The sequence below is a fragment of the Podarcis erhardii genome (genome assembly GCF_964252035.2).
Source record: "Podarcis erhardii genome assembly, chromosome: 7".
NCBI lineage: Eukaryota > Metazoa > Chordata > Lepidosauria > Squamata > Lacertidae > Podarcis > Podarcis erhardii.
Window position 1 is genome coordinate 87,656,345 of NC_138511.1, and position 16,142 is coordinate 87,672,486.

The following is a 16,142-nucleotide window of genomic DNA, read 5'->3' on the forward strand; positions in this document are numbered from 1 at the left end:
TGTAAGAAACTACAACTAATCCAGAATATAGCAACCAGACTACTGACTGGGAGCAGCTGCAGGGACCATATAATACCTGTCCTAAATGATCTACATTGACTTCCAGTACGTTTCTGAGCACAACTCGAAGGGTTGGTGCTGATCTTCAAAGCCCTAAATGGTCTTGGCCCAGTACAGTCAAACGTTGGTTCTCTAATGGCTCCGTTTTTGAACATTTTGGCTCCCGAACGCCAAAAACCCAGAAGTAAATGTTCCAGTTTTTTAACGTTTTTCGGAACCTGAATGTTCCAAAGCTCTTGCAACCAATCAGAAGCCGCGCCTTGGTTGTCAAACGGTCTTCCGGAATGGATTACGTTCAACAACTGAGATTTGACTGTACAGTGGTGCCCCACAAGACGAACGCCTCGCAAGACAGAATCCCCGCTAGACGAAAGGGTTTGCCGTTTTGGAGGCGCTTCGCAAAACGAATTTCCCTATGGGCTTGCTTCGCAAGACGAAATGTCTTGCGAGTTCCTGCGGGTTTTTCCCCCTTCCCCCCCCTTTTCCTAAGCTGCTAAGCTGCTTATCAGCTGTTCCGCTGATAAGCCGCTTAACAGCTGATCGCTAAAAGCCGCTAAACCGCTAATAGCGCTAATCCGCTAAGCTGTCAATGGGCTTGCTTCGCAAGATGAAAAAACCGCTATACGAAGAGCCTAACGGAATGGATTAATTTCGTCTTGTGAGGCACCACTGTATACCTGAAGGAGTGTCTCCATCCCCATCTTTCATCCTGGACACTGAGGTCCAGCTCCGAGGGCCTTCTGGCGATTCCCTCCCTGCGAGAAGTGAGGTTACAGGGAACCAGACAGAGGGTCTTCTCGGTGGTGGCGCCCGCCCTGTGGAACACCCTCCCATCAAGGAAATAAACAACTACCTGACTTTTAGAAGACATCTGAAGGCAGCCCTGTTTAGGGAAGTTTTTAAGGTTTGATGTTTTGTTGTGTTTTTTATGTTTTGCTGGAAGCTGCCTAGAGTGGCTGGAAAAACCTAGTCAGATGAGAGGCAAATAAATAATAAAATTATTATTCTTTTAGGCGGGGCCAAAGCAAGTGGGGGGGGGTGCCAACAGGCTGCCACACTAGGGAAGAGCTCACTTTTGCCACAGACCACTTGCAGAGAGATGGCCCTTGAAAACAGGCCATACAGAATTAGGCCAAAGGTCTCCATCTTGCCCACAGACCACCGATGACTCCCCAATGTTTAGGACACAGGCTGTTCCCAGTCCTAGCTGGAGTTTTGAGGGTGCGAACCTTTTGCCTGCAAGTGCGCATTTTGCTGCGCAGCGTTACTTTTTGCCGAGGCAGACGGAGGCGCAGAAATAACACTTGGATATCCTCAGGCTACCTGACGTCTCACATAAAACATTTTGAAATATAGCTGACTTTGGGAGCCCTCCCTGCACCCCACACCCCCTGTCCTGTCTCCTAACAGGTTTAGCCGGCTTCTGCTTGCTTCAAAAAGCCTTTTGATGGGCAGGGAGAAAGGAATGGTGTGTTTGCATCCTACAAAATCGAGCTTATCTCTCAAGCCGCTTTCCGCTCTTTTTGTTGTTGCTGCTGCTGCTGTTGTTGTTTAGTCATTTAGTCGTGTCCGACTCTTCGTGACCCCCTGGACCAGAGCACGCCAGGCACTCCTGTCTTCCACTGCCTCCCGCAGTTGGGTCAAACTCATGTTTGTATCTTCGAGAACACTGTCCAACCATCTCGTCCTCTGTCGTCCCCTTCTCCTTGTGCCCTCCATCTTTCCCAACATCAGGGTCTTTTCCAGGGAGTCTTCTCTTCTCATGAGGTGGCCAAAGTCTTGGAGCCTCAGCTTCAGGATCTGTCCTTCCAGTGAGCACTCAGGGCTGATTTCCTTCAGAATGGAGGTTTGATCTTCTTGCAGTCCATGGGACTCTCAAGAGTCTCCTCCAGCACCATAATTCAAAAGCATCCATTCTTCGGCGATCAGCCTTCTTTATGATCCAGCTCTCACTTCCATACATCCGCTCTTTTTGGTCTACCTTAATTTGGGGGGGGGGAGTGATTAATAATGGTGTAAAATAAATATAACCCCTCCTCTCCCAGCCCGTATGGCCACTCTCGCCCCTTCCCCTGTAAGGGAAGTGGGGGAAGGGGGAACCCATCTCTCCTTGCAACATTCATGAGTTTGAAAGAAAAGGGTCGTACATTTGGAAAATAATTACCCCTGACAGTTAGCTGGTAATGAAGGAGCCGTGGTCGCCTCTTGCACTGCCCCTGATCTCTCCCCTCCCCTCCCTGCTCCGTCAACTTTTTCATTTTTTCCCAAGCCCCGCTAATGCAGTCAACACATTCATTTGCCTATAGCAACTTCCTTGCATTTTTAATGTGCCCCGGGGCTATCGGGCTGGAAGCTTCGCAGAGTGGAGGGTTTTTTGGGGGGGGGGCGGTTGGCACAAGGAGACGGGGGAGGAGGAGGCTAATTCTAGCAACATCCGCAGCCCGGCATCTGAGGACCAAATCCTTTCTTAGCTGTTCATCTCCTCTTCCACACTGAACATGAAGGGGAAAGAAAGTCAGTGTTGGATCGAGACCAGGCTTCTCCCATCTCCAGCGACTGCCTAAGGGAGCCTGTAAGCGAGGCCTGGGGGCCTTCCCCTGTTTTTCCACCCCACGCCCCGCTTTATCGCAGGTACACTGCGCCTCTACATGGAGGTTCTGATTAATAATAATAATAATAATAATAATAATAATAATAATAATAATACAGTGGTACCTCGGGTTACAGACACTTCAGGTTACAGACTCCGCTAACCCAGAAATAGTGCTTCAGGTTAAGAACTTTGCTTCAGGATGAGAACAGAAATTGTGCTCTGGCGGCGCGGCAGCAGCAGGAGGCCCCATTAGCTAAAGTGGCGCTTCAGGTTAAGAACAGTTTCAGGTTAAGTACGGACCTCCGGAACGAATTAAGTACTTAACCCGAGGTACCATGGTAATAATAATAATAAATTTTATTTATACCCCACCCTCCCCAGCCAGAGCCGGGATCAGGGCGACTAACACCAATAAAATCACAGTAAAAACATAATAGGGAAAAATGGGGGGGGGGGGAATTTAAAATACAGGTTAAAACGCAATTTAAAATGCATTAGCTATTGCATTCGAGGGCTATTGCATTCCCCCTTATTTTATTTTTTTAAAAAAACAAGTCATCCGAATTTCCCATTTTCACCCTTTGACACTGAAGGTGTCTATATTTAGACCCGCCCTGTTCTCACAATTGTAAATTGCTAGGACTAATTTTAATACTGCATTATTATTATTTTTACACCTGCAGTGGGTTCTTCTGATGAAGGGCAGGTAAGAAGTGCGCTTTGGGTGGGCCTACATGGCGCGTAATGTTTGCCTGGCTTTTACCCAGGGCCAAGCCTTGACTGGGGCAGGCCCCGCCCTGTGGAACTCCTTGCCAATAGAAGTTTGGCAGGAGCCACCCCTACCCTTTTTTAATGCCTTCTAAAAACGGTATTATTTAGACATGCCTTTCAAAACCTGAGATTCTTCGTTTGACATTCTTATTGCAGCACTGTGTATTCTCTTCTTGGATGAAAGTGCAATTTTTTAAATAAAAATAATAATAATAAAGGTAGTGGCTTTTGCTGCAGCCGTCCGTTCCACGATTGGGCATCGGGTGGGCAGGTGGGGAATGTTCATATCCCAAATAATAATTGTTGAAAATTCAAATCCCGCCCCCGTTAACATGCTTCTCTCTGCTTACGGCCCTTAAGCCTCCGTCCTTAAGATGGGGAGCCAAATCTTAGCCCTGGACTTGACTCTTAAGCGGCTCTCGTGAAATCCGCTTTGGGCAGAAGCTGCTGGGCCTGCACTTAATTAACCGCTAGTGTTGCTACCTTCGCTTCCTAGAGTTTGAAACAGCGACCCCCTGACCCCTCCCTTCCCGTTTATTGTGGTCTACAAGTGTTAGGTTCGCTTTTGAAATCCGCAGCTCCTTAACCCCTTGAACCCCTTAGGCCTCTCGCTTGTGGGGCTCCTGTGATCAGCTCTGCCAGGTTAATCAGGGAGGGCATGAGAGGGCGGGGTGGGGGCGCGGGGGGCCCGGGGCTTTGTTTTAGTCCCCCGGCAAGTCGGGGGGCTGCAATCCGAGCCCCTTCGGTAGCTGCGCCAGAGGCCCGGTGTCCCCCTTTGAACTCTCTTCAATTGGGCAAGGGAAGGGGAGGGAGGGGGGGTCAAAATAATTACAGCCCCAGCGGAGGCGTTGTGGAAATCCCTGCTAAATCCGGGCCTCCTCCTTAAAGGATTTATGGGGAGGAAGGCTTGCATGGGAGAAGGAACTGGGAGCTGTGGATAAGGGAATTGTCCCATGGTAGGGATTCCCTGTGGTTCGAATCCCCACGACGGGGTGAGCTCCCGTCTTCGGTCCCTGCTCCTGCCCACCTAGCAGCTCGAAAGCACAATTAAGTGCAAGTAGATAAATAGGTACCGCTTTATAGCGGGAAGGTAAATGGTGTTTCCATGTGCTGCGCTGGTGCCGGCTCGCCAGAGCAGCTTCGTCATGCTGGCCACGTGACCCGGAAGTGTCTCCGTACAGCGCTGGCCCCCGGCCTCTTAAGTGAGATGGGCGCACAACCCTAGAGTCGGACACGACTGGCCCGTACGGGCAGGGGTACCTTTACCTTTACTAGGGATTCCCTGAGCCAGCAGCAGCCTCTGGACAGGCGGAAGTCAAACCGGCGAAGCTGCTACCCTTGCCAGGAAAAACAAATTTCATAGAATCGTAGAGTTGGAAGAGACCCTGAGGATCATCTAGTCTAACCCGCTGCAATGCAGGAAAACACAGCTGTCCCTTACAAGGATCAAACTTGCAACCTTGGCGTTATCAGCACCATGCTCTAACCAACTGAGCTATATTTTGTCCGTTCGTTTCTTCCTGTCTGCACAGGGTCAGGGTAGGGAAGAATTAGCCTACCAGTGGTCCCTGTTTACAAACACACTAGGGATACTAATAATACCGGCCTACCTTGCAGGGATGCGGGTGGCGCTGTGGGTTAAACCACAGAGCCTAGGACTTGCCGATCAGAAGGTCGGCGGTTCAAATCCCCGCGATGGGGTGAGCTCCCGTTGCTCGGTCCCTGCTCCTGCCAACCTAGCAGCTCGAAAGCACATCAAAGTGCAAGTAGATAAATAGGTACCACTCTGGCGGGAAGGTAAACAGCGTTTCTGTGCACTGCTCTGGTTCGCCAGAAGCAGCTTAGTCATGCTGGCCACATGACCCGGAAGCTGTACCAATAAAGCCGGCCAATAAAGCGAGATGAGCGCCACAACCCCAGAGTCAGCCACGACTGGACCTAATGGTCAGGGGTCCCTTTACCTTTACCTTGCAGGGATATTGGGGGGGCACTTTTGAGGGGGTGCAGATTGGGGGCAGGCAGTCTGGTGCCCTCCAAATCATTGTTGGATTACAGTTCCCATAACCCAAAGTAACTGGGAAACGGGGGTGGTGGAGAGAGAGAAACTTTCCCAGAGAACTATTTTTCTTCTCCTTGTCATACGCTCAGGGATGAGGGATGCTTCATGGTCAATAAAGAATCAACTGCAGGGTGTTCTAATTGGTTTACATGGGTCGTCGTAAGTTTTTCTAGCTGGGTCTCTGCCACAGGCGTCTATTTTGTACGGCCTTTACATTCATCTGCTCTTATTTTCTGTGTTGTGTTTAACTGGTTTTCCACGCCACGCTCATTGCATTTTGTACCTTGCCTTGAGGTATGGGTGGGGGGAGGCGATTTAGTTAGCTAATTAGTTTAATTAAGAATACAATATCGATTTGACTCTGGTTGCATGGCCTTTGGGACATCTGAGGACTTTCAAGGATCGGCTCAGATCTTGCAAAGCTTCTCTTCCAAGCCATTCACAGAATGCCCAAGGAACAAGAATTGCCTTGCAGGTGACAGATGAAGGGTTCTGTCTATCTATCATCTATCTATCTATCTATCTATCTATCTATCTATCTATCTATCTATCTATCTATTGTTAGGGAAATACCGGGGGGGGGGCACATCTTTAAAGTTAAATATTACAAATATTATGCCTGAATGTATCATTTCAACTTGACAGCTCAGGGAAGCTTTAAAAATAATATAAAATCATCTCCTTTCCCAGTTTCCTCCATTCCAAAGCTTTTCCCCTTGAGAAAGGACTTCAGGAGTTTCTCAGAGGTGACAATTGCTGGGCTCCTTGTTAGCCAAAGGAAGCCAAATCTCATCACCTGACTCGCCTCAGGCTCCAGACATGCAAATGAACTTCTATTGTACTTTTGGGTGGTGGGTACTTAAGACATATTTGTCTATGCTAATCTTATACCTGAGTCTTGCCCTGCCATGTCTGCTTATGATAATCTTGTACCAAGGACTTGTCTGGACATGTTTGCCAAGGTTAACCCTCTCCTTTTTGTGACATGTCAGTGATGTAGCAATGATGCTGTACGAACTGTATTCTGGGATATGGTGGGAAAGTTTTAAAAGTTTGCTCTTTCAGATTTGCTCTTTGAACCTATTGCGCAATAAACTTTGGTCTACAGCAATTTGCTCCAGTTGGCTGGAATCCTTCCTTTATTCCGCAGGGACCCGCGGGCTCTGCCCGACGAAGTGGGTGACTGAGCAGCCTCACACCTAGATTTTTTCCATAACACTATCTATCTATCTAATCTACCCTTCTGCTGATAACCATTCTTCCTGGGTTGGGGATGAAAGGAAAACGTGGATCTGGGCAACCTCCTGGTGCCCACTCACACAGCTAACCTTGCCATGTGTGCTCCCTTCTTCTGTAGAACAACTCTTGGATCCGGGACCACGATGAGACGGGATCCACGCACTCGGGAACGCCGGGACCTTCCAGCGGTGGGATCGCGTCGCAGAGTGGCGATAACTCCAGCGAACAAGGTAGGTTTAGTGGATGCTGGAGGGAGGAGAAAGCCTCTGCTTCTGTGGTCCTGCATTTTCTGTGTGGGCTCAAAGTAAGGAGAGCATTGCAGAGAGAGCCTTTTAGGTAGAATTAAGGATCTAAAGAAGGTGCGAAAGGTGATGTCTTTGACCAACAGCACTAATACAGCGAAGAAAGAATTTAAGGGAACAATTGTAGAAAAAGAAAAGACATCCACCTGAAATAAAAATATTTGATACGGGCCAACAAAATAGGGAAGAAAAATAACTAGCAATGGTCCACATATAACAAAATACAGTGGTACCTCGGTTTTAGAACATAATCCATTCTGGAAGACCATTCGAGTTCTGAAACGTTCAAAAACCGAAAACTCAGTATGGAAGCCTCAATACGGAAAATTCAATATGGAAAACTCAATACGGAAGGCACGTAGCATGTTTGACTTCCAAGGTGAGTTCAAAAACCGAAGCATTTACTTCTGGGTTTATGGCATTCGAAAACCAAAAATTTCGTCAACGGAGACGTTCGAAAACTGAGGTACCACTGTACCAGCAATGAACCAGGTAACCTGATAATAAACTATTGTTACATGGCAATGAAAGTTCAGAAACTGAGTTGAAAAAGTCAGTTAGGATTACCATAATCGTGATAGTTGTTGTTCCTCTTCTTAATTTCTGCTTTCGTATTAATTCAGCCATCTATGCCACAGCCCTCTGTGTCAGGCCATTATTCATGAGACCTGACTTGCAAAATAATAATAATGAGGGATGGAGGCTGAGGCAAAGAAAATGGTGGCTTGGCTGAGGCCCCCTCGTAAGATTATAACTCTGTAAAATCGCGATCCCTTAGCACAAGAGCAATGACAGACTGGAGTAATTTGTACATTGCAACTGCAAACTTTCACCCAGCGATGAGATGCTTCTGGGACTAAGATGCCGGTTATGATGAAGCGAGGAGGGCCAGTCGAGTCTGGAATAGAGGGACGTACAGTGGTGCCTCGCAAGACGAAATTAATCCGTTCCGTGAGTCTCTTCGTCTTGTGGTTTTTTCGTCTTGCGAAGCACGGCTATTAGCGGCTTAGCGGATTAGCGGATTAGCGGCTATTAGCGGCTTAGCGGCTTAGAAAAAGGGGGGGAAAGGGAAAAAACTCGCAAGACGAAACGTCTTGCGAAGCAAGCCCAAAGGGAAATTCGTCTTGCGAAGCACCTCAAAAGACGGAAAACTCTTTCGTCTAGCGAGTTTTTCGTCTTGCGAGGTATTCGTCTTGTGGGGCACCACTGTACTTGTTTTGCTTTTCTACAATGTATGCAGCTGCTTGCAGAGCAAAGAGGGCCTTACAGAGTTTTCCATCTCAATTTAAGGAGTGTATTACGTTGGAAGGTCAGTAAAGGTTGGAGAGGAAGGCTGAGCAAAGCAGGGGATGTGAGCAAATCCAGTCACATGCGTTTCTTTTGGGGGACCCCAGTTGTAGGACCAAAGGCTCTCAGAAAATGAGAAGATAGGGCACATCAGAGAAACTAGGCTTGGCATAGTGGTCTCGACCAGAGACAAGGTGGGGGATATACCTTTGGGTTCCTAACATACCCCAGCTTACCTGCATACCCTTAAACTGTGCTAAGCGGTGCTGGATTTAGAGCACTGTGGTTGGTTCCCCCACACAGGGCCCTGAGCCAACGGGGTTCAACATTGAGAAGACCCATAATTGAGAAGATCCATTTGTGGGCAGCAAATGTTGGCCTCGCTCAGGGTGCCAGACCCCCAAAGATTTCGACAGTTTGCTCCTGGAGCCAAGGCCACCTAAACCTAGCGCAGAAATTACTGTATTTTTTGCACCGTAACACTCACTTGTTTCCTCCTAAAAAGTAAGGGGAAATGTCTGTGCGTGTTATGGAGGGAATGCCTACGGGTGGCATGCCTACGGATTTTCCTCCTCTAAAAACTACGTGCGTGTTATGGTCAGGTGCGTGTTATAGAGCGAAAAATACGGTATCAGCAGTGCTTCAGGAATTTGAGTTCTGTGAACTGAACGATGTAATCTGTATCTTATCGGCCAATGTATTTGATCGGGACTCAATTATTCTTTGGATTCGACAGTCCTTTGAATTTTGCGGTGTACGATTCTCAGACCAAAGAAATGTCTCATTTAGAATAAAACAGATTTTGAAGGGCATGCCTTCAGATGAGGTGTGTTCAGAAACGCTCGTTTTGCGATAGAGCAAGTATTTGAATAAGTAAATGAAAACAAGTATTTAAGGATGAATTTTCACGCTGATTTTTTTAAAAATGTGTGAAACCAAATCTCTCCATTGCAAGAAATTATGGTCAATACAGTGGTAAAGGGACCCCTGACCATTAGGTCCAGTTGTGGCCGACTCTGGGGTTGAGGCGCTCATCTCGCTTTATTGGCCTAGGGAGCTGGCGTACAGCTTCCGGGTTATGTGGCCAGCATGACTAAGCCGCTTTTGGTGAACCAGAGCAGCGCACGGAAACACCGTTTACCTTCCTGCCGGAGTGGTACCTATTTATCTACTTGCACTTTCACGTGCTTTCGAACTGCTAGGTTGGCAGGAGCAGGGACCGAGCAATGGGAGCTCACCCCGTCGCGGCGATTCGAACCGCTGACCTTCTGATCAGCAAGTCCTAGGCTCTGTGGTTTAACCCACAGCGCCACCCCCGTCCCACTCGGGTTAAGTACTTAATTCACTCCAGAGGTCCGTTCTTAACCTGAAACTGTTCTTAACCTGAAGCACCACTTTAGCTAATGGGGCCTCCTGCTGCTGCCGCACTGCCAGAGCACAATTTCTGTTCTCATCCTGAAGCAAATTTCTTAACCCGAGGTACTATTTCTGAGTTAGCGGAGCATATATAACCTGAAGCGTATGTAATCCGAGGTACCACTGTATGGTAAAACCTGTGCTAAGGTGGGATGTTTTATTGGGGGGGGGTATACAAACTGGCTTGTGTTGTGTTCTGGGCCCTCTCTCATCCAGATTCTGGAGCGTTGCAAGGGAGGCACCCCTGTGTACCAACGTTATGCTTTCCCTCCCCGTGCCCTAAGCCTGGAAGGAGATGCATCCTGGCCTCCCATCTGCGTTTTGCAATCCCTGCGCATGTGCAGAGAGGGCGGGAGCCCGCCTACAACACCTGCGAGCGTGTTCCGCAGAAAGCCGGGGATCGCAGTTATGCTAATTAGAGTGTGAGCGTTTACACACACACACACACACACACACACACACACACACACACGGGCCTCTGCATTCCAGCAGTCGCCATCTGTTGAGCAAATACCCTGAGAATGGGGGCATCCAACTGAAGAAAGGGAAAGCAAAGGCAAGAGGAGGGGGGGTTGTGCTGGCAGCCCTCGAAGCTGGGGGGTCGCCCTGGGAGTCACTGCAGCGGAGCTGCAAGCCGCCCTGTGGAACCTCCTCCTCAACAGACCTTGCAGAGCGCAGAAGTCAGCCTCCAATGGGAGGGTTTGCAAGGGGGGAGCGGGCGAGGGGGAGACGAGAAGGGAGGACCAGAGTGGGAGGAGGGGTAGATTGCCCTGGGAAAATTGAGAAATAGCATCCAGGTTTTAGAGGCGATGGGGTGAGCGAGGCCTCCTAGGGGAAGGAAGAGGGTTTAGCCTGCTGACTTCCCGGCCCCCTCCCCACGAAATGGCCTGTCTAATAATAATAATAATAATAATAATAATAATAATAATAATAATAATTATTTATTATTTATACCCCGCCCATCTGGCTGGGTTTCCCCAGCCACTCTGGCGGCTTCCAACAAAACACTAAAATACAATAACCTATTATAAATTAAAAGCTTCCCTAAACAGGGCTGCCTTCAGATGTCTTCTAAATGTCAGGTAGCTATTTCTCTCTTGGACACCTGGTGGGTGGGTGTTCCACAGGGCGGGTGCCACTACCGAGAAGGCCCTCTGCCTGGTTCCCTGTAGCTTGGCTTCTCGCAGCGAGGGAACCGCCAGAAGGCCCTCGGCGCTGGACCTCTGTGTCTGGGCAGAACGGACACTGCCTCCATCCTGGTCCTTGCCTGCTGGTAAAAGAGGAGTGTTAGGAGGCCTGGCGTGCAGGGCTTTTAAGGGACAAAGAGTTAACATTTCCGTCCACTTCCCCTCATTCCCTTTCGCACAGTGCCCTTCAGGAAAGTTAGTCATCAGCCCAGTTGCTAATCTCTTGCAAATCAGCAGGGAGTGGTGAAATTGGCTGGACCGGTTTTTGAGATGCTTCCGGCCTGGAGAGTGTGGCTTCCCTTGACTGCTTGGAGAGCTTGGGAGCAAATAGGGTGATGGTGAATGTGAATTAAGCTCTACCCCATGGGTAGGCAAACTAAGGCCTGGGGGCCGGATGTGGCCCAATCACCTTCTCAATCTGGCCTGCGGACAGTCCAGGAATCGGCGTGTTTTTACATGAGTAGAATGTGTCCTTTTATTTCAAATGCATCTCTGGGTTATTTGTGGGGCCTGCCTGGTGTTTTTACATGAGTAGAATGTGTGCTTTAATTTCAAATGCATCTCTGGGTTATTTGTGGGGCCTGCCTGGTGTTTTTACATGAGTAGAATGTGTGCTTTAATTTAAAATGCATCTCTGGGTTATTTGTGGGGCATAGGAATTCGTTCACCCCCCCCCCAAAAAAATATAGTCCGGCCCTCCACAAGGTCTGAGCGACAGTGGACCGGCCCCCTGCTGAAAAAGTTTGCTGACCCCTGCTCTACCCAACCTCTCTCCTTCTGTGGAACAAGCCGGCTACATCAGTTCTTCCAGGCAGGAAAAGTTCAAAACAACCATTTAATTTTTAATTTTTAAACCCAGATTAAAACACCCATCCGCATTCATCGTACCTAGATAGGCTTGCCGAAAGAAAAAAATGTTTTCAGCAGGTGCTAGGAAGGTTTCGGTGAAGGTTCCTGTTTGAGATCAATTGGCAGGGAATTCCTAAGTGTGGGTGGGGGTTAGCCTAGACCAGGGGTCTGCAACCCGCGGCTCCGGAGCTGCATGTGGCTCTTTTACACCTTTGCTGCGGCTCCGGGGCGGATACTAGCGAGGGGAGGAGGCGCATTGTGCGCCCCGACACTCCCCACTGTGGCGGGCGCTGTACTGACTGTGACTTCGCATGGGGGCGGTGCGTGCGTTAGTCACACACCGTCCCGACGTCACCTTCCCGCCCGCCCGCCCGCTACATTGTAAGGGGCATGTACGCTGGTCACTGTTTTGAAAGGGAGTGAAGAACACACACACACAAAAAGGTAACTTGTTAATTTAACGTTTATTTCTATGAGGAGGAGTAATTCTGAGGGGTCAAACAAAGAAATAATAAAAAAGTGACAAAAAGTTATTTTTATAATGACGAGTTTTGCGGCTCCCAGTTTTTTTCCCCTTCGGAAACGGGTCCAAATGGCTCTTTTTTGTCTTAAAGGTTGCAGACCCCTGGCCTAGACTAACTTTGAAGGCACCACCCATTGAGACCATCACCAGCTGAAACCCACCCCCTTTTTTGACTCAGTTCCCCACCCTGCTCTTCTAACCACTAAGCATTAGTGCTAGTCCTGCCCAGAGCAGACCCACTGAAATGAACAAGTCTGAGCTTGGGCCATTCATTGCAACGGGTCTACTTTGAGCACGGCTTGGTTGGAGACAGCCCTGTATTCTCTTTGCCCGACCGGACATCCATAAACCTGTCTGCAGGCCTCTAAAGACAGGCCTGGTTACTCATGGCAGGGACAGAAAATAGCCGGCCCCGTGTGTGTGTGTGTGTGTGTGTGTGTGTGTGTGTCCTCTCTTCTCATTCCAAGCTGAATGGTGACGTTCCAAGGGTCAAGGGGTCGGCGCCTAAATGGGAAGGGGAGGGGCAGCTTGCTTTTTGCAAAGCGAAATGCTGGGGGGAGGGGGGTTTTTCTTGCTGCCCACCAGCGACTTGATCAGCCGACATTTTTGCCCGACATTCCATTCCTTCTGTGGTTCAATCAGCTTCTCTGGCTGCGCATGGGACGTTGCAGGGGGACAGATGCATGCAACAAAAGCCACACATAAACACCAGCCCCAGCTTAAGTAGCAATGGGGTTAATAATAATAATAATAATAATAATAATAATAATAATAATAATAAAAAATAAAAAAATATGCCACCTTCCGCCAGAAAACTGCAGCATGCAAGACCGATTTCACAACATAACATCTATGTAACATCCAACTCAAAATAATTATACAAATGCAATTATTTTAAGGAATGCATAAAAAGGTAAAGGGACCCCTGACCATTAGGTCCAGTCGCAAACGACTCTGGGGTTGTACGTTCATCTCGCTTTATTGGCTGAGGGAGCCGGCATACAGCTTCCGGGTCATGTGGCCAGCATGACTAAGCCGCTTCTGGCGAACCAGAGCAGTGCATGGAAATGCCGTTTACCTTCCCGCTGGAGTGGTACCTATTTATCGACTTGCACTTTGACGTGCTTTCAAACTGCTAGGTGGGCAGGAGCAGGGACCGAGCAACGGGAAGCTCACCCCATCACAGGGATTTGAACCGCCAACCTTCTGATCGGCAAGCCCTAGGCTCTGTGGTCTAACCCACAGCGCCACCTGCGTCCCAAGGAATGCACAATGAAACGCAAATTCTCATAAAAGCAACAGCATAAATAGAAGAGAAAATCAACAGCAGTGTATCTAAACTACAAAGACAGCCCACGGATGCAGAATCTTTTGTTAAAGGTAACTCTTGATCATGGCTACCTATAGAAAACAACAGAGTCTCCTATCTCTCACCTAAGGGCTTTCCTTCCCTCTCCTAGTCTCTCACCCTAGGTGAGCTTTGCTTTTCTGCCTCTCTCTCAGGGCACTTAGCACTTAAAACTTCCTGTGCATTAACCCAACTCTTTACTATGTACACCTCTAAAGCACATTTGAAGCACACTGTGCTACTGAGTACTGAATAAAGGGCTTGATAAATTTAGGAAAGGGACGGGGGTGGCGCTGTGGGTTAAACCACAGAGCCTAGGACTTGCTGATCAGAAGGTTGGCGGTTTGAATCCCTGCGATGGGGTGAGCTCCCGTTGCTCGGTCCCTGCTCCTGCCAACCTAGCAGTTCAAAAGCACATCAAGTGCAAGTAGATAAATAGATACCACTCCAGCGGGAAGGTAAACAGCGTTTCTGTGCGCTGCTCTGGTTCGCCAGAAGCGGCTTAGTCATGCTGGCCACATGACCCAGAAGCTTCCTCGGCCAATAAAGCGAGATGAGCGCTGCAACCCCAGAGTCGGCCACGACTGGACCTAATGGTCAGGGGTCCCTTTAACTTTACCTAAATTTAGGAACTGTTTTGCAACTCAGAGGTGTGTTCCTCTGGATTCCATGGGACTTACCCCCAGGTGTGTACTAGCATTGCAGCCTTGATTGCATTGTGTGTGTAAATACGACCCAAGCATCCATGTATGCGCTCGTGCCAATGTATATACCATGAAAAGGAAGAGCGCAGGAGTGAAATTGACTAGACCAGAAGCGCCTCAAAATCTGGTCTAGTCAATTTCTGCACTCCGCTGTTTTGCAAGGGATTGGCACCTTGACTAACTTTTCTGAAGGGCTGCTGTGAGGAAGGGAGTGAGATTTAGTGGGCCAGCCTGGGCCGCCCCACCCATGAGGCAAGATGAGGCAACTGCCTCAGGCGGCAGGTCCACTGGAGCAGCAGATTCTGGTGTCAATCTTTCTCTCCCCCCCCCCACACCTTGTTCCTGATGCAGAGCTTCCCTGCCCCTTCTTTCTTGGCGGGGAGGGGGGCACCACTTTGCGGTCTGCCTTGGGTGTATTGGGCTGGCCCTGGGACCTGGCTTTTACCTCCTACTCCCTTCTCCACACCAGACTTTTGCATCCAGGTTGGGGACAGATCTGAGATCAGGTAGCATCTCTCAGTGGGGTTGGTTTGGGCCTAGTGCAGGGGTCAGCAAACTTTTTCAACAGGGGGGCAGTCCACTGTCCCTCAGACCTTGTGGGGGGCCAGACTATATTTTTTTGGGGGGGGGATGAACGAATTCCTATGCTCCACAAATAACCCAGAGATGCATTTTAAATAAAAGCACACATTATACTCATGTAGAAACACGCTGATTCCTGGACCGTCCACGGGCCAGATTGAGAAGGCGATTGGGCTGGATCCGGCCCCCAGGCCTTAGTTTGCCACCCCATGGCCTGGTGGCTTCCAGGTGCCAACTCTTAGAGTAGGGGAATAAATTCAGACCCTACAAGTGTCTCTATTTTCCAGGGACGCCCCTGATTTAGAGAAGACATCCCGGTTTCTGATTCAATCCCGGAATGTCCTGCTTTTCCTTTGGATTTCCCTATTTCCATTGGAGAAATGTTGGAGGGTATGGAGTTATCCTGTACAGGGAAGGATTTTTTATGTTTTATTTTTTTTAAAAAAATGTTTTTATGTCTGTTGAAAGCTGCCCAGAATGGCTGGGGCAACCCAATCAGATGTGTCGGTTATAAATAGTAAAATTATCATTATGGAATGGGACGTCCCTATTTTCATCAGAGAAATGTTGGAGGATATGTAAATTAAGGATGAGGGGAGAAATTAGAGGGATTTTCCTCTGAGATCAGGCTCCTTTATCCCATTATAAATAATAATAATTATAGCAATGTGTTTACACAACTAGGTTAGGCTGGGATCTGTGCCCCTGTGGTGCTAAAGGTACTTTGGATAAGGAAAATCTGGATGATCTGGGACGGCCTGGGCTAAAGTCCTATCTCTTTCCACATCTGGTTCCACTGGAAAGCCACCATTTCTAAGCCTCGGTTTCCCCTATCTGTGAAATGGGGGAATACTGCAACGAGGACACATGAGAGAGCTACGTTTTTATCTTAGGACTGCAACCTTTCACTAATAGGTTAGTCAACAAAATCTTTTTGTAATTTGATTAGTGCTGGCTAAGCAAAAGAGTCAAAGGCGCATTTTAATTCTGGGTTAGGACGTTAAGACACCTGCTTGTTTATGTTTTGAGACTAGTTCCCGTATGTGACCAACAACGGGGAATGGGAAAGTAGAAAAATCAAAGCCTTCTCTTTCCTGAAACAAGGAGTAGCAGCTTTCATTTATTAAATTGCAAATCATTTCAAAATGGGATCTATTTTTGGTAACGTGCACATTTATTTCAACTTAATTAGATAAAAGACAGACAATTAATCAAATAAGCA

General features: G+C 48.4%; 1 protein-coding gene across 1 annotated transcript in view; it reads left to right on the top strand.

Moving 5' to 3' along the window:
• The window catches only part of MEIS3 (Meis homeobox 3), an 80,568-nt gene that overhangs the window by 35,347 nt on the left and 29,079 nt on the right, over positions 1–16,142 (top strand). Inside the window, exon 7 of the mRNA XM_081869342.1 lies at positions 6,841–6,952. Within this exon, the coding sequence (XP_081725468.1) occupies positions 6,841–6,952 (112 nt within the window). The remainder of the gene's footprint in view (positions 1–6,840; positions 6,953–16,142) is intronic.